At 45.0% G+C, this 26,764-nt stretch overlaps 1 protein-coding gene across 5 annotated transcripts in view; it reads left to right on the forward strand.

The window, feature by feature from the left end:
• The first annotated feature begins 576 nt into the window (after positions 1 to 576).
• The window catches only part of tet3 (tet methylcytosine dioxygenase 3), a 47,056-nt gene continuing 20,868 nt past the window's right edge, over positions 577 to 26,764 (forward strand). The window contains exons 1-3 of one of the 5 annotated variants that reach the window (XM_031570409.2): positions 577 to 948; positions 2,788 to 3,525; positions 14,653 to 14,712. In XM_031570409.2, the coding sequence (XP_031426269.1) occupies positions 3,160 to 3,525; positions 14,653 to 14,712 (426 nt within the window). In that variant the 5' untranslated portion in view covers positions 577 to 948; positions 2,788 to 3,159. Of the gene's footprint in view, positions 949 to 2,787; positions 3,526 to 13,450; positions 13,965 to 14,652; positions 14,713 to 20,778; positions 22,848 to 25,712; positions 25,916 to 26,764 lie in introns of those variants that run through there. The other 4 variants (XM_012815977.3, XM_031570411.2, XM_031570410.2 and 1 more) reach the window with 4 other exon arrangements.

Consider the following 26,764-nt stretch of genomic DNA (forward strand, 5'->3'; position numbering starts at 1 on the left):
ATTTACATGTATAGTGGTATTTATATTTACACAAATGTAATAAAGAACATGAAATGAAATGACTGTCACTGCCTTATGCCAGCAGGTTTGGTTTATAGGATGATACTGATACAGATTGGTTGAGTTATCTGTGCAACTCTGCCTACTGCAACATTGTCCTGAAAAAACATGAAATGAAGTGTGTGAATTCAGTCCTTAATCAGAATGTTGAAGTACTTCTAGAAAGTATGTCAGAATTGAGATTAAGGGAACAACCATTCCCCTACCCAGAGCGAGTCTGTGATCCTTGTCTTATTAGAGATTGTATGATCATGTAATTTCACATAAGCATTTCCCTATGAACATGTCAACTAAATGAGTTGGTGTAGCACTGCTGTCAAACAATGTATAGGCTTGAAGTTCTTATAAGTTTAACTAGTTATAAATATCTTAATCGATTACAATATTGGAGTGTTTAAACATTGCATCTGGAATCTAGCCTAACCAAAACATCTTTTCAAGAGAAAGCCAAACTATCATCATACATGACGTATAGTTTTTGGTGATGACGTAATGCCCCAAATATTTAACCCCCTCCTTCCAGTGCACCCATTGAACTCCACTCCGCAATTTACTGATCACTTAAAACGTTTTCTTCTCCTTTCTTCCTCCTCTTCATCGTTTAACTCTAAGAGGACTGTGGACTAACACGACCTGGAGAAAAGTGCATGAACTTTTTCTATTTAAATCGCTCTTTTTTTAGCGGATATATTTTTTTTCTCACAAGGCATGAAGTGCCCCTGAGCTGAGACTTTTAACAATCTACATAGACTCCACAAGTATCTTTCACCCTCAGTTACTTTGACCGGGACACTTGTTGGGGTCGAGTTTTTCTGCTTCATCAGAAAAAGTTGTCTTCCCTAACTTCTGTGGATAGATCAGCATGGTATAACAAATTGTCAACTCTTGGTATGTATAACGGTAGCTAACATTTATTCATTTGGATGTATTTAGAATATAGACTATCAGCTGAGTTAAATATGTTTGCTTCTCTTCTATGCATTATTTAATTGCAGATAGGGTCTGCCTGCTAAAAGAAAACATGATGTGTATTCAGTGAAAGTGATTACGTAGTAAACAATTAGCGCAATACACATCGGTAGCTTCAGTTAAGGTTATCTGATAAAGCTCATGGTGAGTTCCTTAGCATAGCTGATGACGATTATTACTCGTCTGTTTACAGCTGTGGATTGTAATACAGTAGCCTACTTAGGAAGATGTGGACTAAAGTAATTGGCCTATTATCATTGCTTAACATTTTTTATGTTAGGGTATTGTTTCCTGATCATTACTGCGGTATGCTTGCTACCCTGGGGTGGTGTTGTCTCAAAGTAGGGGAGGGGGCTTTGCTGATGTGTCGGATTTCTCTCCCCCTGGGCAGAAAACAAACAAACATGGACAAAATTCTCACCTATGTATAAACATGTATCCGTTAGTGAGTGTGACAGCAGTTTCTATTAACGTTATTGCTAGTCACATTACAGCGCTAACGTTAGCTGTCTGTTCAATTCTTGTGTTTGTCGCCGGTTAAAGAGCCGGTAAAGTGCTGAATAAGCCACGTGGTTGGGGCGCCAAACGCATGCTTCTGTTATACCAACGAATCTCCAGTCTAGCAAGTAGCATATTGACTACCTTTTAATAGATCAGTGTAAAGTTACACCTGTGACAAGTATGTTACCACGATGTAACGTTAGTGTTTTTAATCGATATGTATTTAACAGACTCGTGTTAATGTGGTTACCATTATTGGCAATGTGCACAATTAAGAAAGCTTCCTTTGCCATTTTATGATTATGTTAGTTTGGTTATAGTTTGTAGCATTTATGTTTATGCAAGGTAATGGAAGTCTGTATGTTTTTAGAAAACTAACACGGGAATTATTGACACAGCTATCTGTTAACGTCTACGTTATTGTTCCTTTATATGTGGCGACGCATTTTAGACAACAAACATTTGACAGATATGACTGTAGTTTCAGATGTTCTGCATCATACTGGGGTGTGTGCAATAAGTTAGAATTTAACAAGTAGCCTACTCTAACTTACACAATTAAGCTGCTCCTCCACCGAGCCGACCAGTCGTTGGAAATTATTTATAGTAGGGTGCATTTACACGTCTAATCATCTTGTTTCAGGAAACGGTGAAGTTAACGATAAGGGTGTGCCTTTAACGTTACAACTATCTTCTATAGTTTTGTTATGTCACGTAGTGTGGAACAGAATAGGCCTAGTTACGGCGGGTTTTTATAGACACAGTTAAAATATTTCGGCTTATTGACGGTTGATTGGAGCTTCCTTGCACGGCACAAAGAGCGCCGTCGCCGGTCTGAACGAAAGCCCTTTCTCATGCAAAGAGGGCAAACAAAGACCTCCTCGTGGGGATTCGCCATTATAACCTGACATTTTCTCACATATTGCACGTAGCGTTAGCCATCGATTCAGTGCGCCGACATCTGTCCACTGTCTGGTGTTCGGTTGCATTAGCCAATCTCTTAGAGGGCAATACTATTCAAAGGTTATTCAAAAAACGCTTTATTTTTATGGTTATTGCTGAATAATGGAAATCATGCCACAAAATAATTCTGTCACTTGAGATATATTTATGAATCAAAAAGTTTTCAGTCTTTTAAAATGGGCATTGGTATCCTGTTTTACTTTGGGAATAGGCATACATTTCTGAGCAGATTGGAATTAATGTATCTATTTTTCCTTGTTGCCCTCTCCCCCTTTGTTTCCCCCTCATCTACAGACCCTTGTTTTTGAAGAGCGGAGTGACTTCAGTCATGACACACTCATCAAAGTTAAGATGGACCTTTGTACATCCCTCTAGGTGACCTTGTATGAAGATGCTGTGCATTTCCAGTCACCTGATCCTCTTCAATCCACCTGGACATCCGGGTGATTGATAGCATGGGTAGGACTGGCTTTTAGAAGCTGACAGTTCCCCCTCAAACCAAAGTCCCCCTCTCAGCTCCGCATTGACCCAAGTCAGCCGTAGCCCAGTAGCTGTCTCTCCATCTTCCATCCTAGTGGACAATCCCTGGACTGAGTCTTTAAAGTGCAGTCAAGACTTTCCCGTGCCTCTGACACATCACAAGCCCACCAGGGCTTGGACAAGAGCATGGACAGGCACAGGGGGGGCCCAGGCCCCCCACCACAGGACATCTATGAGTTCTCCCTAGATGAAGAAGATGCCAAGATCCTACTGCGGGGCAAAGCCATGGGCACGATGTCTCCCTTGGACGAGTACATCCAGAGCGAGCACCACAGCGGGGGCTTTTTCCCAGGTGTCCAGCCTCAGTCCCAGGACTCCAGTGGGGCAGCAGCCCAGCAGAGGAAGAAACGTAAGCGGTGTGGCGCGTGCGACCCCTGTCTGCGCAAGGAGAACTGCGGCAATTGCAGCAACTGCCTGAACCGCAAGACCGGCCACCAGATATGCAGGTTGCGCAAGTGCGACCAGCTGAAGAAGAAAGCCAACAGCTGGGAGGTAAGTGGCTAATATTTTGCGCAGCAACAATTCACAAGCACCATTCCCCAACACAATAGTGCACAAATCAAGTAATAATCACATTATTACTTGTTTACAAAGGTTATGGTGAGACTTGTTAGAGAATAAGTTAACTGAATCAGACGTCTCTCTCTCTAGTTTGTTACAGTGAAAGTATGTTTTATCAGAATGTCAGCACATTATTATACATTTACCTCTTAGCAGAAAAACCCAAGATTTATATTGTTTTCAGGACCGATATGATATCTGTCCAATCAACATTTCAGTACTGGTCATTTTGTTCCTTCCACACATGCTCAATTCATGCTCAAAAGTAGTGAGAAAAGTTAAGCTATTTGTAACCAGGATGTATTTTGCAACACATGTTCATTAGTCCAAAGTTTGTCTTTCATGACAACTTAGAATGTAGTGGGCAAAGAGACTGGGCTTCTGGATGGCAGAGCCTCTACACTAGGGTGACCATATTTGAGTTTGTGAAAAAGAGGACACTTCGTCGCGGGGGAGGGGGCGTGGTAGTGTATAGCATACAGATGACCCCGCCCTCTCCCCCCCGCAACAAAGTTTTGACACATTTTTCACATGCAGATGACCCTGCCCCCTCCCGCCGCGATGAAATGTTTACTCTAATCTTTGTTTACTTTAAATGTTTACTTTAATCTTTTACACATGCAGATGTCATGTGCTGTTGTAAACGATGCAACTAGTGGAAGTGGCAAGGTGCTCAGTGTTGCCAGATTGGAAATGGCGAAGTATCGTACCAAATTCTCAAAATGATCGTCTTTGGAGGATAATTATCGTGCAACTGGCAACACTGAGAGGGCGGTCGACCAATGACAGTTCTCTCTACAGTCAGAGCTCGCGCAAGAAGGTGTTCCAGACGTTTTTGGAATCCCTGCCGGACGCATTTTTTAGGTCTAAAAAAGAGGACATGTCCGGGTAAAAGAGGACGTCTGGTCACCCTACTCTACACTGTGTGAGAGTGGGACAAACTTGTACTAGCTGTGCTACTGCTGTGTATCCCAGCCAAGGCCTGAATAATTGCTGCTGCCCAGTAATTGGGCCTTTTGAGATGAAACTTTTAGCGCTAAGATTAGCATCAAACTAACCGCTTCTTCGATGGGTGTGGGAAGATGCAACAGGAAGAGTGGTGAATTATTTGCATCCAATCGCTACCTACTATGTCGTCCCTTGTGCCTGGGTCCACCCTTGACATTCCTTGTATGTCAGGTCTCAACACGTCTCTGGTGGATCCAAGTGTTGCCTTTGTGTGACAACTCTCACAATCTGGAATGAGTAGTATGCAGGGATATCAAACCAATGTTTGTCAAGGTGTCAACACTCTCTCAAAATAAACTGGATGTCACTTTCTAGCCACTACTTCCATACAATTATTACACATTGTCAGCTTGACTTGTCATTCACACAGTTGGCAATGGTTTAGGATTATTGACAATCAAGTTTTCAGACAGGATATTTTATGTTTAATGCTCTTGTACAATGTTATCAAATCAGGTGTCTGCAGCGTTTTTTAATAAGTTATTGCAGTCAAGAAGTCAAATAACCCTTTGGGGGAAAGATGTGGGAAAGTATTGTCTTCAGAGAGCACTTCCCATCCTAACTGGCACTTCGACTAGTGCGTAACTTGCAATTACAGCAGTTACATTTCTGCACTTCTTTTTCTTTCTTATTTCATTTTGTTATATTTCTTATGTAAAGTAGTATTTATTGTTACACAAGGTTCTATTGCTCGTAGCTTGACTATTCTCTCCCTTGTATGTCGCTTTGGACAAAAGTGTCTGCTACATGACTAAATGTAAATGTATTTTATGCAGCCTGTTTTAGAGGCTCTGGTTTCTAGACATAAGTCATAACCAATGCACTGAGTCCCTCAAAATATGAACTGATAAAACATCATATTGTACAATGCCAGGGCTTAGGCCTACTCATTAACCGTAACGGATCTTTCCTGGAAAGGAAGAACCAAAGCAATGCTGTTGTAACACTTGATTTATGGTGCACAGATTTGTATTTTTAGTGTTAACAGTTATGAGCAGTGGCGGCTGGTGATTTATTTTTTGGGGGGGGGGCGCAATCATAGACATATATAGACTATGGGCGCAGTTGGGCAGTGCGGTTTAAATAGCACTCCACAATGAGAAAACAAAAACACAAGAGAGGTTTTGAGTAGGAGGGGCTTATCTCAGTGATAACGAATGGCAATATATTATATTTGGTCACATTTAAGTGGTTGTTGACAGGGGCTTACGGGCTCCCACACACATTTAACGCGTTAACACAGTAAATTTCCTATTTTAATTGTTTGGTATATAATGTTTTTTTTACTTTTTTCTTTTAGAAAAGTAGAATATATTAAAAAACAAAGATTTATTTCATGAAAACACAGTGCTCAACACTGTCCACTAACAACTCTCAACAAGAAACATTGGGTTGGGTTCCAGAGGTTTAAATATTGGGTAGTAGAGGTTTAGAGTAGACTAGATTCAGAAACATTGTGTACAAGAAGTTTAAAACAGAGTAGATAAAAAAACATTTTTTTTAAAACACAGGGTGTAGAGGTTTAGAGCAGAATAGAGTGAGAAAGACTGAATGATACCAGTAGTTTAGAGCAGAATAGATTCAGAAACACTGGATGATACTACATGTTTTCGAATGCCAATTCGGTACCCTTCGTCCAACTGCTCTGCAATACTCAGTCTTCCAAAGAGGCTTAGCTTCAGGCTGTTAGTTAGATGGCTGCGGCAAGATTCGTGCTTCTTACATGTATCGTTGAAGTGCTTTAGATCCCTCATCCCCGTTGCAGTCCAGATTGTTTCAGTCCCAGGACTTTGGAACAACAGGCAGGGAAAACAAAAAAACGCATCACTCACTGAACAACCAGCTAACCAGTTCCGGTTAGCATACAGGCTTGAGGAGAAGCTACGGGTGTACGTCCTCCCGCGGTCGATGCTCTGCTGCTGCATTTTTTTTAAATCCGGACGTTCGGGTCCCATGTCTTTCAGTCTCTTCTTATCGACATCTGATCGTCGATTCGAAAGTTTTCAGTCGGCATACTCACAGAATCAAAGTCTCTGCTAGCTATGTTGCTCTCGTAGATACGTGAGATGTATATGGGCTGTGAGGGAATGATAAAGGTCTCTGATTCGACGAATAGTCCAGTCGCGTTGAAATAAGAAACGATGTCATTGGTCAGGGCGCAAAATTTTGCGCCCCAGGATCGAACTTTCATCCGCCAATGAGAAGCTGTCCTTGCTCAAATGTATGAGAAAAGTATGAGAGCTCCCATTGACTTCCATTTGGCCGGCGCCCCTCCAGGGAGGAGGGGCTTATCTCAGTGATAACGAATGGCAATATATTATATTTGGTCACATTTAAGTGGTTGTTGACAGGGGCTTACGGGCTCCCACACACATTTAACGCGTTAACACAGTAAATTTCCTATTTTAATTGTTTGGTATATAATGTTTTTTTACTTTTTTCTTTTTTTTTTTCATCTCAAAATTTTAGGAGGGGCGGCGCCCTTGCGCCCTGTATTGACGCACCGCCACTGGTTATGAGTAATGTTTTTATTGAACTGTTGGTTTGGTAAAGACTAAAGCTTCCACCAGAGCTGACTCATTTCCACTCTTGAAGAGTGAAGCAGAGTCTGGCTTTAGTTCTACTTTTGAACAGCAGCCGCCTCTCCACGCCTTCCTGACTACAATCACTATAGTTTCAACACTAGGGCTGCAACGGTACCCGCCATACCGTAGAACTAGGTACTAAGTGTACCACGGTGTTGAGTCCATCGCCATCATAACAAGTCCCCCCCCCCCCCCTTATCTGAGAGTAATGCCATCCTCATGTAGCTTGTGTCTTGGTCTGTGGTGTTGTCTACACGTGTCTGGATATTCTAAACATTTTCTATCAGTTTTTGAAAAGGATGATGTCCACAGCACACATGCTTTTCTCTCACTCCTCTGAATAATGACAAATCCATTCTAAATTGCCCAGGCCTCTGCACTGAGCATGCACATATCATTTAGTGAGTGCATCACGTCATTGTAGCCATCTCCGTCAACCGTCGACTAACCATTAATGGAAAACACATGTTAAATATGTAAATATTGCATTCAAATTAATGTGAATATGACATATAACATGTAACATGTAACAACTGGCCATTTTGTTCGTGATTGCAACCTATTCCTCATGACTACACTATCATCATAGCAACATTAACAGACAATAGATTTTTAATTATGTGTATTTTTAAATCCCTTAACTCTTTCATCTCTACAATGGCAACATATTAAGGGAGTAATGTCAAATTAATAAACTAGAAGAGCACCTCTACCAAGGACAAATGCCGTTGGCCCATGTTACACTTTTCCACTGAGTTTCATGAAAATTGGGCTGATAGTTTTTGTGTAATCCTGCTTACAGACAGACAAACATACCACAACGAAAACATTACCTCCTTGGTGGAACTAATTTAACACTGCTGCATCCCATTCAACACTCTTGTCATCAGTTTTCTCAACTAGTATTTACTTATTTTCTGCTGCTGCCTACTTCCTGTTCTGTATTTCCTGTTTTTTGTTGTATCTCCCTTCATGTGCCCTTTTTAGTATATTTATTGACTCTTTGTTCTGCTGGCTTTCTGTCTGCTGCTTTCTTTGTTATACAATAGTGTTGCACTCTGTCAATTGATCAATAAATCTGAATATTGCAATATTGCAAGGTTAAGGTGGAAGGCATGTTTAGTGTAGGGGCATTTATGCCTGTTGTGGGTGAGCTGAGAAGAGGGTCTGTATTTAGCTCAGCAGTTGTAAACCAGTTTGAGTAATAACCTCTCAGCAAGTATTTCCAGCCTGTTGGCTCATGCCTTCACAAATTGATTATTTCTTGGGTATTCTTGCTTGCACGTGAATATTGGTTTGAATACATAGTTTGTGTTCTTTCATGGATGTTGCCAGACAAAGCAGTTTTTTGTTTATTCAAAACAGAGCCTCAGACTTGAAAGCAGTATTTTGTCTGGGAATAGACATTCAAATAGCTTAGCTTTTGATCCCACTGTGTACAATGGGTCACTCCTTTCACAGGGATCTCAGGTGCTGGATTCAGACACACACTCACATACACACACACACTGGTATCCTGATCTGTGCAGAGTTGCAGAGTTATTTTAGCCTGCTCTATACCCTCCTCTCTCTCTCTCTCTCTCTCTCTCTTGCTTTCCTCTGACCCCTGGGGCCCTACAAGGACAGACAGGAGGCGGAGACTGACCTGGGGCCAGGGAGGGAGGGAGGGAAGGGCAGATTGAAAGAGAGAAACAGACGAGGAGAAAGATGTGGGGGGTTTAAAGAGGACAGGAAGACTCTGTGGTGAGGTGTTCTTAGGCTGGGAGGAGAAAAGTGATCGCTGGATAAAAGAGAGGGGAAGCCAATGGGAAGGAACCCACTTTTACCCCTCTTGGAGTAGATAAGGGGACGAAAGGGGGCAAAAGGTGACAAGACAGGCAGCCTGAGGAAGCCTTCTCTTCCCTCAAAACCCCTTTGCTCTCCTCCTGAGGAGCTCTCTGCCCCATGTTTCTGTAGCACTCGCTGTGGACTGTGAATTATTCAGGTTGAATGTCACAGCTGAATGCATGACACGCCTAATTAAAGACAGGCTGCCTTAGTTATAGCTGAAAACATGGCTAATTTCACAGGCATTTATCTGGTCATGCGTCTCACCAGAGGCAAGCTCAAGGTATTTGGGCTATTTTAATGAGAGAGAATGACTGGATTCGGTGTCCCTGCAAAGCCGTATTTTTAACAGTGTTGTGTGTCTGTGCAGAGACCTTGGTTTAAATGTTAGATTCCTACTCCCTCTTTAAAAACATCATCGCTCATCATCCATCAGAGGTTTTTTTATTGACCTAGACCAAATATTGTCGATGCCTTATAACCATCCATTCGTATGCATAACAGATCACTTATTGTTCAGTTTTTTAATTGTTCAATTTTCTGATTGGTTGGCTGAAAGCTGCTCAACCTATTTTGCACAGCACCTAACCCCACTCACTGGATCTGTGCTACGAGGTCAGCTTGTGTTGAAGGGATCGGTGCGTGGCTCCATTGCCTCTGGTGCTTTACAAATGGAACTGCCCATCCCCCGCTCCATCCCTCCCACACAATGACCCCATATCCTTCAGCAGCAGGGACCAGAGTATACACACACAAACACACACACACAGACACTCACATGCACACACAGAAAACACTACACATGAATTAAAACAGATTTGATTTGGCCTCTTCATGTGTTATATGAAGCAGTGATTTATATTGGTGGTATAAGCACACATGAGTGACAGGCAGGAAGAACAATAAGCTAGCTTGGAGCGCTAACTGTACTCATCAGTGTGACCGTGTTCTATTTCTCCCCTTGACGTGACCCCTGTGTGGGAGCAGCAGCCGACTTGCCATCGCTTGGCAACCACGTCTAATTATTCCACATTTGCCCAGTGGGGGCATGGTAGGCCAGTTATGTAGGTTGCTCGAGAGGCATGCAGGAAGCGCGCAGGGCAAAATTTGTGCTCTTTGTAGACATCTTAACAGATAAGTTAATGGTTGTTGAGGTGTTTCACTGACATTAATCGTTCATATCCAATAAAAAACTTGCTGGATTCATGAGTCAGATGGCAGATGCGCTGACTTTAATTAAGTTTAAAGGGAAAGTCAGCGATTCTAATCCAATACACTTTTTGTCAAACTCAGTGAATTGCTTCTCACGGTCCCCTAGCTAGTGTTTTGCTCAAATATCAACAACCTTTTACCAGAATTGCAGACTGCATCTTTAAGTCATAAGGATTTTGTAATCAATGTTTTTTTTTCCTTTTTCATAGGACTTCATTTTTTCTGTCTCTGTAATGGATCACAAATATTACCCTTTTCAAACAGACTAAAATACACCACTGCACAGATATTTTATAGCAATAACCTTGTGGTGTAGCCTCATACATTGCAGAATTGTCTAAGGCCAGCTGGTCCTTGACAATAACTTACTTGTGCCAGCGCTGTTGGAGTGTGGTGGGCTTGTAGGGGTGTCAGACACACAGGAGAAGCAGACGGGTTGAGTTTGTGTTTTAGCCTTTTGTGTGTGTGTGTGTGTCTGTGTGTGTGTGTGTGCGTGTGTTGGGGGGCATGTGAGATGTTTAGGGAAGGTGTAAGAGGTAACAGACTGTGGCTAAGAAGGGAGGTGTGTGAAAATGGGGGGTGGAGCGTCTTAATGAAGGCTCGTTATTCAGCTATAATTATAGCGGCACTCCGGCCCTTTCTCTGCGCTTGGACGCACACTCAAGGATGCAGATTTTCCTTCAGCTCGTTATCGTGACGAGTTCAAGCATGTTCTTTTCGGCCTCTTCTTAGGACTGTTGATTTGATTGTGCGTTTGTGTGTGTGTGTGTGTGTGTGTGTGTGTTTGCAGTAGAGGGGGAAGGGAGTAATCAGTAAGCTAGGCAAAGCAAGGCTAAGTGCTGAAGGTCTGTCTGGGTTTTTTCATAAAGCATTAATCGGTCGTTTGTCTACACATAAGAGTAGAGCACAGGGATGTGCAAATGGGATTTACTATGTGTGCTGGTATACGTAGACAGATCATTCATTGCATTTGCAAGTCAGAGAATAGCAGACATGTCTCCACCACCCGCTAGGTGTGTGTAGATGGTAACACGAAGCAAGGGAGAGTATGTTGAGGCTTGGAAACGGTCATTTCTAAGCCGCATTAAGCGCAATAGGCCATTTCTGAGATTGCAGTGGCCCCGCGTTTTTTGGGATTGACTACGCTGCCTGCCACCGCTGGTCTTCCCCTGGCGGACGCACGCACGCAGGCGCCCGCTTTTCTTTTTCTCTCACACTCTCCTCGACGGCTGGCTGGCTGTAAGCGCGCACACGTCCGCACGGCCCCGGCACACTTTGGCACGGTGTGTGACGTGAGCGCTCGGGAGTTCCCACGCTCAGAGGCATCCTGACTGCTGTGTCACAGTAACTGCTGCCCTCCCTCCCCACGTGCGTCCCCACTCTCTCGCCGCTCTCTCTCTCTCTCTCTTTCTCAACGGTCTCCACAGTCCCCCAAAAAAGGAAAAACGTCTTCACTTTTGCTCTCGTAGCATTCCCCACGTGTTTGAATTTCCTTTGAATCAGTAAATGTTTGAACTCGCTATGCTATTTCATGCTATTTCAGTTTTACACCGTCTTCTTTGTGCTGCACATGATGTAGTCCCAAGTTTTGCCTGAAAAGAGCTGACTTGTGTTTTTGTGGGATTTGTGTTGTAATTCTTGTTTTAATTCACTAAACTACTCTGAATTTGTTTCATTCCTCTGTGCACTGTGACAGCGACTTACTGTCTGTGAACGCGTGGAAAAGCTTTTCAAGTACAATTTTCTTCGCATTTTTGTTTTGTTTCTCAGACGTGTTGTGCGAGCTTCCTCAATGAGAGGTTTGAGTAAAAAGTGACGCGCACCCCCCCTGGAGATTATAATCAAGGACAATGTTGGCAGGTGTGGGTGGAATCTCAATAGCTGCTGTTGCCTGGCAGCCGGTGAGTGGCGTCCAATAGCAGCTGACTGATAATCTGCTGCCTTTGAGCCCGGGCTGGGCTTGTTTGCCGATGGCTTGCACATTTCACTTTCACACGTTCTCAGAAAGTGGCCAACTTATCTTACTCTTATTCTTAACCCAACATGACCAGCAACTACAACAACAACAAAAGACATGAAAGAATAATCCTCAGCCGTCTAAACTTTTGAAATATGTCTGGTATGTAGTCTTGTGCTCCAAGAAGTCTGCCCACTGAAAAGCCATAATGATTCAGTGGTAACAGAAAGAGTGTTGAGTTTTAAGTGTGTTGATTGGAAAGGATGTCATTATCCATTCATAAATATTGTCATTTATGTTGATTCAAACCCAAATTGTGTCTTGGCATGTTTCTTTAAAGCATGTGTTGTTAATAAACATTTCTGTTTGGTACTGATCTGTCAAAACCATAAATACCATATAGCATTTCAACATTATTTCATCTAAAATAAATAATCAACTTGGCACATTTGAAATTATTCAGTCAGTCATTGCATTTAGCATATGGTTTTGCTTATGTTGAGATCAGAACTGACTAATGTGCTGTTTGTGTCCTTGATCTCTAGTCTTTGTCTGCAACATGGAATGTCAGATCCTGGTGTAAGAGCGTGTGTGCGTGTGTGTGTTTCAGTGCTGGTGACATTGATTGGTTGTGCTGCGGTGCACACACAGACGGTGTGCGGGCTAAACCGTGTGGTGCTGTGCTATGCTGTGCTGTGCCGTGCTATGTTGTGCTGCACCACACTGCACTGTGCAGTCCAGTCCGGTTGTTGCAGGCAGCCGTGACACAGATGGTGTTCAGCGATACCACATACCAGAGGCATTGTTTAGGGAAGCCGAGCCCAAGGAGATAATTGACAGCCGTAGAGAGTCCCTTCCCCCCAATCCACCTTCCATTTTCCTCATTCTCTTCCTCTTTCTCCTTTTCTCTTTCTCTCTCTCTCTCTCTCTCTCTCTCTCTCTCCATCTCTGTCACTCATGGACGCACGCGCTCACACACCGTGTAACAAACCCCCCCCTTCTATTTTTCCAACACCCCTCTAGCTCAGTTCTGCTTTATGATTTTTTCTCTCTCTCTCTCTTTCTCCTTGTCTGTATTTCACCCTAGCAGCAGAGCTCATCCTGGCCCCTGATTGGTGGCTTGGCTCTCTTTGTGTGCTATCTGTAGCGTGACGTTGCGTCATGTGTGTGTTTGTGTGTGTGTATATGTGTGTGTGTGTGTGTGTGTGTGTGGAGAGAGAGAGAGTGAGTGAGTGCACGCGCAGGGGGGGTAAGGGGGGGGGGGGGCATTCACATCACGTATGCAGTTAGCTTCTTTGCTTGCTGGAAAGACTGAGAGAGAGAGGAGGGAGGGGGGTTAAGTGAAAAAAGAGAGAGAGTGGGAGGAGATCTCCGTAGCACAGCAGTGATAGCGATCACACGGGCTTTAAAAAAAAACTCCCCCGTGTGTATGTGGTAGACCTATTGGTGAAGGGGAGGAAGTGAGAGGGCGAGTGAGAGAGAGAAAGAGAGAGAGAGAGAGAGAGGGGAGGGAGCGAGAAAGAGAGAGCGTGCAAGCTCACCAATGTAAAACACGAATAAAAAACACAAGATGGCTTCCTGAATGGACCGAAAGACTACAGAGAGCAAAAGAGTGAAGAACAGAGAGCGAGAGAGAGAGAGAGAAGAAAGGAGAGAGAAAGTGAGAGAGAGAGAGCGATAGTGGACCTTAAAGAGACGAGAGGAAGACCGAGCAGTCTTCTTCTTCTGATGGGGATACCGCCATCCGTCGCAAAGCACAAGAAGGCAGATTGTCTCCGTGGGTAAATATTAATTACTAGGGACTGACGGACAGGGACAGCTATGGCAGGGGTGGCAGTTGGGGGGCAAGCTTTTCTTTTGGGGGGAGGGAGGGAGGGAGTCAGAGACAAAACAGAACCGGCACATTAAACAGCCAGACAGCGGAGAGGGGGGTGCCTTTAACAGCTACCCTGCTAATTATTTCAGCATTTCTGTTTTGTAATTATTTTGTCATAATTGTGTTTACCTTTTGAATGTCATTTTTGAATAGTGATGTAAAATATGGCTTGAGTGCAGAGGGTGCTGTGGAAGCTGAGACTGTTTGTTCCAAACAAGAGGCTTAGTTAAGCTTCATCTGTATTTTATGATGAAAGCCCTAAACTTGATACTGATGAGACCTGAATGTTCATGGTAAAACATTACATAATTTAGAGAGAAAACGTGTCAGTTTGTGTGTGTGTGACTCTCTCTGGCTCATCCTGCACAAGAGAAACACAGCCACTTAAGCTCTAATATTATGAAGGTTATTTGTCATTTGATCAAAAATGTATTTTTACACTGATCTGTTGTGTGCCTAGAATTAAAATAGAGAGTCATTTCACTGCATTGTTCTTCGCTGTCTGGATTTGACCAGGCTGCTGTCACTGGCCAGTTTATTGATTTATATTCTTTCTCTCTTTCTTTCTATCTATCCCCTGAACGGCTGCTAAGGTGGGATATTTTGAAGAGGACATAAAAGCCCGGCCTCTAATCCAGAATCTGGCAGAAGAGGTGAGAGTGAATTCAGCTGGGCTAAGGGAATACTGCATTGAGAGAAACTTGTGAAAGAAAGAGAGATAAAGAAGAGAAAATGAGAGAGAGAGAGAGAGAGAAAGAGAGAGTGTGTGTTTTATTTGGACTGAAGTGGACACGTCTGTGGTCCCTGTAGTCATTCTGTGGGGTGCCAATCAGACAGCCTGCCTGTCATCTGTCCCTGGTGTGTGTCCGTAGGCTGGGGAGAATGTGTGAAGACAGGTCAGTTGGTGAAAGGCTTTGAAGCTACTGAATGACTATCGCCACCTGTGTGTGTGTGTGTGTCTGGACTCAAGCTGTTCACATGGAGATTTTTGTTTGTGTGTGTCCGAGCGTTGGCAGTCATTAGCCCTGGAAAGGATGTCAATTAAGATGAAGCTAGTAAACTTCTAAGAGGTACAAGTGGTCCTTGCAGAGCAAACTTAGATTTTGAATCAAGCAGGTCCACCAGAGGTCTTTTTTTGCATCTGTGGTTGACGCGGAATGTGTGCCGTCGTCTCACCTGTTACATAGACACTCGCACGAGGTGTTTGTTTGTGTGTGTGGCTTCCTTGCCGATGGTGTTTTAAGTGGCGGTTGATGGAGCAGTGTGGCGTTTCGCGCTACGCTACGCCGCCCTGTGCTGTGTCTCAGTAGGCTACGGTGCGCAGTGTTTGCAGAAGAGCGGGCGGCGAGGACGGGCCCCTGGTTTAAAGAGTCCCGGGCTCATCGCCTATTGGCAGGCGTGAAGCATGTGTGCTGGGGCTGAGGCGGGAGGAGCAGGGCTGACGCTCACTCGCTCATTCTCTCACTCTCTCACTCACTCACTCACTCAGTCTGACTCAGGAGGGGCGGGGACGGGGGGGAGGCAGAGGTGGAGGTGCTGCTGGAGAGGGGGGTGGGGATTGGGTGGATGTGGAGGGGGGGGGGGGGTGGTTGTGGATAGCAGGGCAGTCCTGCCAACAAAGTTTCCAAGTCAGACGAGGTAAAGGGAGTAAAAGTTAGTGGGTCACGGGCGCATGCGCAGACAGCAATGTTTGTGTCTGTGAGAGTGAGCACGTGCCTGAGTGTGTGTGTGTGACTGAGTGTGTGTGTCTGTTTGTGTGTATGTGAGAAAGCACGTGGTGGCGGGCGTATGGACTGGAGTAACCTGTAGCGCTCGACTGGCTTAGCAGAAGAGCTGTTTCTCACTTCCCCCCTCTTCTATGCGAAACAGTGGTGCGGCGGCACTCTCTCACAGCACACGCGCGCTAACAATGCGCCAGGCACATCACACAGCCCGGGCTCGCCTGCCGGAATAAATACAGCCCAAGCCGAGCTGTAATAGTCTCCCGTCGGCTCGATGCGTCTAGTCCGATGGCCGTCGATCGTCATAGGCTTGCGTTTGGCCGCTTGGTTGTTTCGCTGCTTAGTTCTTGACCTGCTTTCCAGGTGGCTTTAGCAGTGACTTTGTCGCCGTCTTTAGCGCAAGTTCTTAACTGGTCACACCAGCCACCAAAACACAGACATTTGGGCTACTTACTGTCAGATGTGAGTGGAGGTGGAAATTATCCTTGATGATGTGTTGTGTTCGGCCATGTGGTGTCGGTGTGACAGCTTTCTTTGTTTTTTTTCCGTTTCTATCGGAGACACAGAGATTCTGTGCTGAAGAATTTGATTGTTTATGTTGCTTGTTAAGTGCAGTTTTACAAGGCAACATTTGCCTCATCTTGCTTCGTCGTCTCAAGCAATATTGTTCTGTGGCAATAGAGGGAATCAGCCAAACATATCTCAAGCTCTCACCAGAGAGTGTTTTTGTGCAGTTCTAATTGGGTCGTGGTTTTTGTGTTAGTTTTCCATTCTCAAACATATGCTTTCTCAAGTTGCTGTCAAACCTTAACCTCGACCTCCCCTACACTGCTTTCCATTGTCATTGTTTCTTCCACCAAGTGTTCCTGTCAATCATCTGTTGTCATGGAAATTCGACATACCGTAGTAAAAGGCAGGTAGCCACCAAAAGAGAGATTAGCAAGCATGCTACAGCTCTGTGCATGGTTCTGTTGTTTTTGCCATGGGTTTGCTAAAGAGGTAGCTGTGAAATGTTAGTGGTGTTTGTGGTTGTCCAGGAAGCCTACATCATCTTCTGTTTATGCAGTGCAGTACTTTCTCTACTCAACCCTCTGCAAAATACCAGGCCTATGTGGTTTGAGACTTGAGTGTAGCTTCTAGCCCACATTCATCTTCAGGACAGACTAAACATTTGGTTGGAGTTCGTGCAAGAAGTCTCAGGAGAAAGAATGTTGTCGTCTGAGCTACATTCACCCCTTAAAGCCTTACCGCAATGCAACATTGTATGCTTTTGATAAGACATGTAATTGTATCTCTTGTTGTCAGTTCTTTAGTCTCTGTTCCTATGGTGTTATTTATAGTCAGGTCAGTTTCTGGCCTTGTTTTTCGAGGCCTAACATTTAGTATGGATGAATGATTGTTGTCCTTAATATGAAGAATATTCCTAATAGCATGCAGGTATTATCTTTAACAACCCCCTATGTAGAATGTCTGCTTTATAAAGACACACACAACAGCATAGAAAACGAAAAAACTGCACTGGCTAAAAACATTTTTCAGTGGTTTAGTAAAAGTGGTTCCTTTACCTGGAAGAGAAGGGGTTAACCATGACCTAGTTTCTGTAGTAACACTGAATGGCAGATGACATCATCACTGTAATTATAGCTCCGGTCCACCCTCAAGGTTGGTCATGTGATGTGCTGGCCGCGTGCATGTGTGAGCAGGGGGTGGATGTATTTAGGTATAGAGCGTGTATAATATAGCCTGTTATTTTTTTCATCAGTTAATATAGATAGACACAGAATTCAGCCATGACTCGTTTTTAGTTTATATTTACTCGTATTGCCTCCAATCAAACAAGTATGGCCTGCACCCAACTCTGTAAAAGATGTCAAAAGACATCAGACACAACCAGAAAATGTTTGAACATAAAGAAACATGCCTCAATAGATTATTAAAGTGTTCTCTTTTGGTCAGGGAAAATGATGACTCTCACACCTCTGACCAGGAAGCACACTTAAACTAATGCCATTACTGAACAGGGGGCCATAATCTAATAGATGTGCACTACGTGCTCTTACATAGAACAAAGAAGGGTATCGCATAAAGCTATTTTGATTACAAGTGCACATTCATTTGTTGATTTCTTAACATGCGTGCAGGCCTTTGAGGTTTGACCTATGCCTCATTTGGGTGTGTCTGATCAAACAGGTAGGTTTTTCATGGTAATTGTTGTGAGGAAGGCGTTCTACCACTTCTGTCTTTGAAATGTGACCTGCATCTTGGTTTTCAACGTCTGCCAGGCGCATCTAATCTAATCTCTACACAGTTGAACTGCATAACATTGACCACTGAGTTACTAAATTGACTGATCATGTAACTCATCAAAATATGTTACCAAATGGCTACATAAGCTATGCAACTACGCTCTCAGCCGGACACACAGTAAATAAAATAATCCATTAGCCGATCATTCATTGGGGCCATAATGCACAACAAAAAGTAATACTTTTGTATTTGAAATGTACTTTACAGCATACATATTACTCACTCAATTTAGACCACTTATCAACACGTCGTTCTCCCATTTACTGTTCTAAAATAGCCTAATGTCTCTCAGTATAGTGGCAGTGAAGATAGGCCTAAAGTAACACATGAAGTTACACTAAAGGAGCACATAATGAGCACAAATGTTCTGTATAAAACTTTATTTTTAAAGCAAATTATCTTTCCACTATATTCTATAAAAATAATTTCCTTAATAATCTCATGTATCTTACTTTAATGCGTGTTTATCATAGGCCTTTTTTAGGCCCAAATGTTAAATCATGTTGAATGATATGAAGACCATGGCAATAATTACACTGTGCTGGGCTTTTATCAATTCAACACAACATATTGAATTATTTCACAATGTAAATTTAACAGTTATAACAGAAATAACATGCAGTGGTGTTTGGACTTGAATCAAACAGTGGCTTGTCATCACAGCACGTCAGAATTCCTGTTGATTGGCTCAAAAGACACAAATTCAATGGCACAAATTCAATGACTTTCATTACGTCAGACGCGCAACGCACAGCTCTTTGCTCTTTCTTTAAAAACAACTCACGCTGACCAAAGTGCTGTTTTAAAGAGAAGGAAATTTAGAAAATTAGGTCCCGGGAGGAATGACAGGGTTAACTTGTGAGTTAAAGTTGCATCCTGTTGTTCTTGGTGTTGCAAAGCTTTGCACTTTCTGTCCACTTGTTAAAGAGTAACCATGTCAAGGTTTCAGTTTCAACCCCCAACACAACTGCCAAATCTCATTTATGTTCAATCACCCCCTGTGTTCTTATGTGCAAGGACAAGCAAACACTCTGGTCAGTTAAAGATCTCTATGTTGTGTTGCCAAAGTGAATGGTAGACATTTTATTTTTCACTTATGCTTTGAGTCTCCTGTCCTACATAGATACATGCCTATGTGTAAGTTATGATAGTGTGAAGATAGCATGGACTACTTGTGACCTGATAAGCGCACTGAGATTGTACATTTAACTATTGTGTCCATAGCAATACACGTACTGTACTGTAATGAGTTCATGATTCCAAAGTGTGAGTGAGTCTGTTCATTCATTAAATCTGTGCAATGTGACATTTGTGACATGAATTGTTTTTCACTAGTTGGGGTATTTTTAACTTGTGTTCATTGAAGTGAAAGGACCTCTTCACTTCACTTCTGAAAAATGAATTTCATGGAGTATGTTTGTGTTTGTTTATTCTTGAGTGTTTGTGTGCCTGACAACTCCAGCAGGGTTGTCATGTCTGCATTTTAATGAACATCTCACATCAGACAGTCATGTCTCGTCCTACCACTACTTACTATGTCTCAGCTCCACTTGACGAATGACGTATGCTCGTTGGCTCCTGGTGCATCACCATGTACCTGAGCTCCATACCATGAGCGAGCTGTAGGCGCCGGCGGTGCTGCCGCAGTTAATGAAAAATGAATGAAGGAAGCCCCCACCCGCTAAGCAACAGCAGCTCTCAATGCCGGCCCCCTAATGAGCACTGCCTAGCCTAGCCAGCACTTGCAACTTCCCAGCTTGCATTGCACGACAGCAGTCGATAGCAACCCTGTACGATCACTTCCACTACAGTGCCGCGACCCACCGCACCGCAACGCAGACCAGACCTCCTCAGTGCTGTGCCATGTAGTCCGGCACCACCATCTCCCCACTCCCCGGCTCGCCGCTCTCTTTCTGACTCAAACAGAGCCCCTCTCCTGTCACATCTGGTGCGCAACTGACCGAAAACCTGGCCATGGACTAAGAGGCACAGTCCACAGAGACGGCCCTGGAGAAAGCAGCCAGATGGAGCCGGCTGCTGTGTTGTCATCCATCACGGCGCTCTCTATTTCCCTGAGTCATTACATAGGCCAGCGTTAATTGATAATACGTGAGGTGTGTGGACCAAGTGCCCCCAAGTAGAGAGACGGGAGCGTTGTGCCATTGCAGTGCATTGGTCGTTGCAGTCTCTAAAAATGTGCGCTGGCCCTTTAAGAATGGCTGTGCTTCAGATGAACATATGGGGAGCTAATCTTAGCCTGACTCCTGGGAGAGACAACGCTGGCAACAAGCCACTGTGCAGAGCCTCTCTCTACCTCTCAGAGACGCACTCTTTCTTTCTCTCTCTCTTTCTTTCTTTTTCTCTCTCTCCTTTCTCTCTTTCTATCTCTCGCTATCTGTCATGGACTAAGCCACAGTAGGATACACCGATAGATGACAGCCACTGTCCAGTTATTTTAGTGGCACCGAGGTGCCAGTGGATCAGAGTGCCTTTTCAAAATGTCCGCCCCTGAATCAGATTGAGTGCCGCACGGGCGACAGTGACATCTGACCTTGGCTCGTGCAGCGTCATCCTAAATCTTGCCTCTGTTTTTAGACGTCACGTCACCCCATTGTTCTTTGTAGCTTTCTCTCTCCCTCTCTCCTTTTCCTCTTTTTTTCCTTTTTCCTCCCCTCAGTCTCTCGTGCGCCGTCGTCCCCCCCCCCCTATGAACTCATTCCCCTCTACTCTTATTTCTTCTTTTCCCTCTTTTTCAACTTCTCTCACAAAGACCAGCACTCCTTTAGGGTAGGGGTGGGTGGAATTGGGGGTTTAGATGTTTTTTTTTTCCCTTCTCCTCCCCCCTTCCCTTCCTTTCACGCGCCTCCTTATTGAATGATGAGGGTGGCTCCACCCTGCTCCACCCCACCTCTGCTCCCTTTTTTTCTCTCTCTTTCTCTCCCCCCATCACTCTCTCCCTCTCTCGCCGTCTCTCCCGCTCTCCATCTTGCTGCATCTATCCTGAGCTCCCCCCTCCCACCGTCTTTTGTGAGGGATGTCTGAGGAAGGGGCCATGCGTGCTGACTTGCACGTGCCATGTGTCAGAAAAAAAGACGGGGCGAAGAGTTGAAGACACAGTGCGATACCCGACACCCACATCCTGATAAAGGATGAACCTCGAGGGGTCAGAGGGGACAGCAGACAAGGATGACAAGGAAAGAGAAGGGAAGAAAGAAGGAAGGACAAAGAAGAAGAAAGATTAAAAGATAGAGAGTTTACAAGGGACAAGGGAAACAGATGCAAAGTGACTGTTTATAGTCATGAGATGTTTAAATTAGTACCCATAGATGTGTTGGCATTCACAATTTATAAATATCCTAGTCAGGCTGTGAATCACATCATTAAACACACAATGGAAGGAAATGACAAGGAAAGATCAAATAGGATTTCATCTAGGAACACAAATCACAACAAAATAAATGCCTCCGAAAATGCCTTTGAGTGGGCGACTCATTCATAATCTGCCTCAGACTCAGAGAGGCACCTGCTGACCCTAATCCTGCCGGCATCTGTGTGCGAGCGTGCGAGGCCACGGCTGTGGCTGCCATGCCGACCAATTGGAACGGCCTTGCGTGGCACGCACCCGTAGTAGCTGTCCGTCGGTACAGCCTGTGCATGTGCATAAGCATGATCCTATCCCAAGACAGCTCTGGCATGTAAGAGTGTGTGTGTGTGAGTGTGAGTGTGCGTGTGTTCCAGCCAGACTAACTACAGAGCAGCCAGTCAGATCATATGGTTTCATGGTATGTGTGTGAGTTAGTGGTCAGACAGCAAGGGGGGTGGACAGAGATGGGTTGGGGGGGTTGGGGGAATGGACAGAAGGCTTCCAAGGGGATCAGATCTGATTAGCTGCAGTGTTTCCAGTCTTCTCTGATCTGGATTTACAGGCAAGACCCAATCAAATTGGATTGCATGTGTAGCTCCCCTCCCCCGCACCTCCGCTCATTGCTGTCACTGCAAAACTCCCCAACTTCCCAACTCAGTCATCCTTGAAATCGTCATCCTTTCCACTGAGAATCCACTGATAAAGATCTATCAGATGAACAACGTTTAAAATTCGAGCACTTAACCTTCAGGTGGACATAACCTTAAGGTTGGCTAGGGGTAGTGTATATGACATACTACCCTACAAACAGACTGCACTGTATTCTACAGTATCATCTTATATATCCATACTTACTTGTTTGTGTTTTGTGTGGGTTGCGGGCATTGCATGTGTGCTCGCCTTGGTGCTGAAAGTTACCTCAGCTCACTCTGAAACCCACACCGGTGTTTGCTGTGTCAGCGTGGGAGAGTAAGGAGGGTCTGACTAATTCTCCAGCGCTCAGATGACTCAGTGCTGTTGTGGGCTATATATCTCACGATATCGCATGTTGTCATACAGCTCCGAGAAATACTGTGTGGACGTGTAATTCTGCGTATTTAAGACCAGGCAGCGGAGTAGTGTCATTGAATGAACACGATTGTCACACTTATGGGTTTGCTTACTTTGTGGTTTGGGTTACACAAGACGACACACCACTGCAATTACTGTGATTGCACATTCAAGAGTCCCATTCGTGGTGGAGATCCTTTGATATTCTATGTGAGGTCATATCGGAAATAATGATGATAATGATGAACGTGTTCTGACATCTGTCCTCTCTGACATTCTGTCAAATAGTAATTACAATGAATCGTGCTAGGTGACGTTCTCTTCATCTAATGGGATGCGTATCAAGGTAACCAGCTTGTGTTGTCTTTTATAATTTCAAGTGTCCTACTGCTGTTGTAACAAATTTACAAATGCTGTCAATACAAATTTAACACCAGTAATTGAAGAACTTAACCACCTGAGTTGAATTCCAAAGTATTATCTTTTAACATGTCTAGATGTCGTGTGGGATGTGGAATATATGAGACTGTGTCTGTGTCTAAGGACTCTTTGTATTTTATGTCAGTTATGTACAGTGGAAACATGCTAGCAATTTGTAGGTCAACGTGGCTTGTAAGGCATTGTCAGTTTTGCTAGTCATTTCCCTCGAACTGCTGCTCGCCTTTCCAAGAATCTCAGCATTGGGTAGCGCCAGCCTATGAAAGGGTTAAGTAAGCTCGCTGTGTAAGAATCGCTGTGTCACTAGAGAGGGAGGGCGCGCGGGCGAGAGCTCCGAGGGTGAATGAATGAGTTTGTGTGTGTGCGCGTGTGTCTTTGTGAGTGCGTGTGTGTGTGCGTGGACAGCATAAACATGCGTATGCAAGTGTGGGAACACCCACACACTCACACACTTCCGTATGGCACATCTGCCCACCTTTTTAAAAGACAAGCAAGTCAAGCGGCTTCGGCTTTGGTAGGACGCCGATGATGTAACAGAGATGTCATAACCACTGTCTCCCCTTCTCCCCGTCTCTCTCTCTCTCAGTCTTTTTTTTCTTGTACTTCCCTCTCTCTCGCTTGCCGGCGCCTTCTCGGTCTGTGACGGAGCATCTCTCAGCCTGTCGTGCAAGGCTTGTTTTGTCTTTGGGCTGTCGCTGTCACTGCGTTGCCGCTACGATATGCTCTGTCTGCCTCGTCACAGCCTCTTGTGGTCTGAAGGGACACAGAGACGCCAGCGTCTACGGCGTCCAGCGAAAACCAACAGAGATCTGTTAAAGACAAAAACAGAGAGTGAGACAGAGATGAAGATAGCGAGAGAGAGAGAGAGAGAAAAACAAGGAGATGTGAGGGGTTATTCAGGTTAATCCAGGCAACGGGCAGCGACGGGCGCTTGTTAAGCGAGCAGTCTTAATAAGAGAGCGATCGGCTCGGAGCAGCCAGCGCCATGCTTCCCCCATCTTTCCTCCACCGCGGAGTGGAGCGGTTCGGATCCAAAAACAACAGCACTGCTGCCGGGGAAAGAGAGAGTCAAAGAGGCAGGAGCCGCTCTTGACCACTGGCTTGGGGGTGGCGAGGAGAGAGAGAGAAACTGTAGGAAAAGTAGCGAGAGGGTGCGAGGACAACGTAGCAGAAGATGAGCAGAACCTGGGAGGATGGAGCCCGGGAGGGAGAGATGGAACGGAGAGAAACGAGACAGAACGAAGGAAGAGAAAAACAGCCAGGCGGCGGAAAGATTGAAAAGAAAAGAGACTGGAAGAGCTGCAAACAACCCCCCCCAAGTCCGAAAGCTCGCTCGTCGGTCATTTCCTTCCCACGGTCCCCCTCTCTCCCAGCTCTTCACCTCTCAGCTCCAGAGCAACGAGCCGCTACCCTTCCCTTTCCTCTGCCTCGCTCGCCGTCTGGCTCGCTAGCTTCTGCCTGTCTCCCTGGCTGCCGACCTAAAGAAACAGAATAAGTCAGAATAGGGGGTGACACTGTTACGTCTTCAAACGGCTGTGATTATCACCGTTTTATCCCTTATTATCTCTCCCCCGTCTCTGGCGTTTTTTCTCAGAGAAGTACATGTCTATCCTCGCCGCTGTGTTGTGCGTGTTCCCACTACTCCTGTTTACTAAAGTAACCAAATCAAGTCCGACACACAGTTTTGAGATTCATTGTCGTTCAGGTTTAGTCCTCTTACTTTAGTCTGTGCCAAGAGCTGAGCTGTCAGCGCGAACAAATAACAAGTGTATCTGTAGCTTGATGATGCTACACAGTCGCCCTTGGTGTCCCAAAACCCCTCAGTCATACCGTGCAGACAGAGGTCTGTATCCTCAGATTCCCTGTGTCTTAACGGAGTTAAGAGAACTACATATATCCTTAATATGAATTTAGTTTTTTATGTGTTATCGAAAGAGTGAAGTGACTAGGCTGGCGATAAAACATCGACATGGTCGCAGCCTTGAGTCAAACAGATGTTCTAAAACGAAACCAAACATTTCTTCTAAAATGAGTGCTATCAAGCCGCAAGTGAAAAAAAAAAAATTTAATTTTTTTTTTTAAAGACACTTTCTTTTTTTCCTCCGACTTTTTTTTTCCATCTGTCTGTTTTTCCTGTTTTCACTGGGGTGAGATTCTCAGTGCGTTTAGCTGTCTTTCAGCCGCAGCTGCTCCTGCCTGGCAGCACAGAATCCCCTTTAAATGGAGAATAAAACAAACAGCACATTTTGGAAAGAAAAACAAATGAAGGAGCTCTTTATCAGATGTACTTTCTATGAGAAAGAGCGAGAGAGCAAAAGGAGAGAGAAAGAGAGAGAGAAACAGCAGGAGCCCGTGCTGCAGCGAAAGCTGCGTCGCCGCGGTTGCAGCTTGCGTCCATCCCCCAGCTCTCCCAGCTCTCTCGTTGACTCACTGCACACTCCTCCATTCCGCTGTACGTGCCCACTGTGCCTCACATAATGGCCTCTCTCGCTCTGCACACAGAGAAGAGGTGGGAGGAGGAGGGGGAATGAGAGCGAGGGAGAGGGGGGAGGGAGCACGAATGAACCAGGCAGAGAGAGAGAAGGGAGAGGGAGGGAGCGGTGGGGGCTGAAAGGAGAGCTAGACTGAGAGCGTATGAGTGAGGGAGAGAAAAAGAATATAGAAAAGAGAGAAGGGAGGAGCAGAGACACATAATGAGGGAGGAAACAAGGAGAGAGCAGAGACCGACAGCCGAGAGAGGAGACGGAGAGCAAAGTGTGCGTGGGGGGAGGTATGTGTGAGCGTGTGCGTGTGTGTGTGCGTGCGTGCGCGTCTACGCTTGTGTGCCGCACTGAAAGACAGAGAGAGGAAAAAAAAACACACACACCAGATTGCCAGTGGCTCTGTTTCCTCCGCTAACCCGAACCCGTGTTCCATGTACTTCTCTTTGTGTCCTTCCTACTCCTGTCTCACCAGTAGCTGTATCAGGACGCTAATGTAAGTAACCATGGCTATGCCTTTTTTTTGTTCCCAACGATCAAGCTGTTTTCTTTTTATTGTCTCATGTGACTCTTTCTCTTATTGTGTGTGTGTGTGTACGTGTGTTTGCCGGTGAGCACTAGGGAAGCGTAGTGAACGGGGAGGGGAGGGGAGGGGTGGTGTGCGTGTGTCTGTGTGTTAGTGTGTGTGTGTGTGTGTGTGTGAGGTGGGGGGAAGGGGGGGGGGGGTTTGGGGGGATTGTTGTGTGCCTAAGTGTGGATTTGTCTTCAGCTGTCTACTCTCAGGCTTTATGCACTCTTGTCTCCCTCCCTGTCTTTTTCTCTCTTTCTTCCTCTAATTCTTTCTACCGTGCTTTGTGCTGTCAGCCTCCGGGGGGGCATCTGCCGCGCTCCGCCGGCAGTGACAACGCCGATACTCGCTCGACCAAACTGGGGGCAAAAGAGCTGAGATAAGGGAGCAGATAATCTTGGAGCATTTATTTAAAGTGATGGGCACACCGCTTAAAGGGCCACACAACTCTCTGGCCGTGTGTATGTTTGTGGAAGTGAGTGTGTATGTGTGTGTGTGTGTGTGTGTGTGTGTATCAAACAGGTCGGGCAGCCTGTTCAGTTTGGGCGTGTTGTGTTGATGTTTTGGTTGTAGTGAGCGAGGGAGCGTACAAGAGTGGGGAATGCGCTCCTGGCAGACACCGGCGCGCGCTGGCACGCCGTAAATAGTTGCCGGAGCACGTGCTCTACCCCCTGTCAGAGCTGAGGTACGTGCAGGTGTGACTGGGCGCAATGAACGTAGAGAGAGGGGAGGGAGACAGACGCTCGCCACTGGCTGCCAGGCAGGTGTTTGCCAAAT

This window comes from Clupea harengus, chromosome 7 (genome assembly GCF_900700415.2).
Source record: "Clupea harengus chromosome 7, Ch_v2.0.2, whole genome shotgun sequence".
In the NCBI taxonomy this organism is placed as follows: Eukaryota; Metazoa; Chordata; class Actinopteri; order Clupeiformes; family Clupeidae; genus Clupea; species Clupea harengus.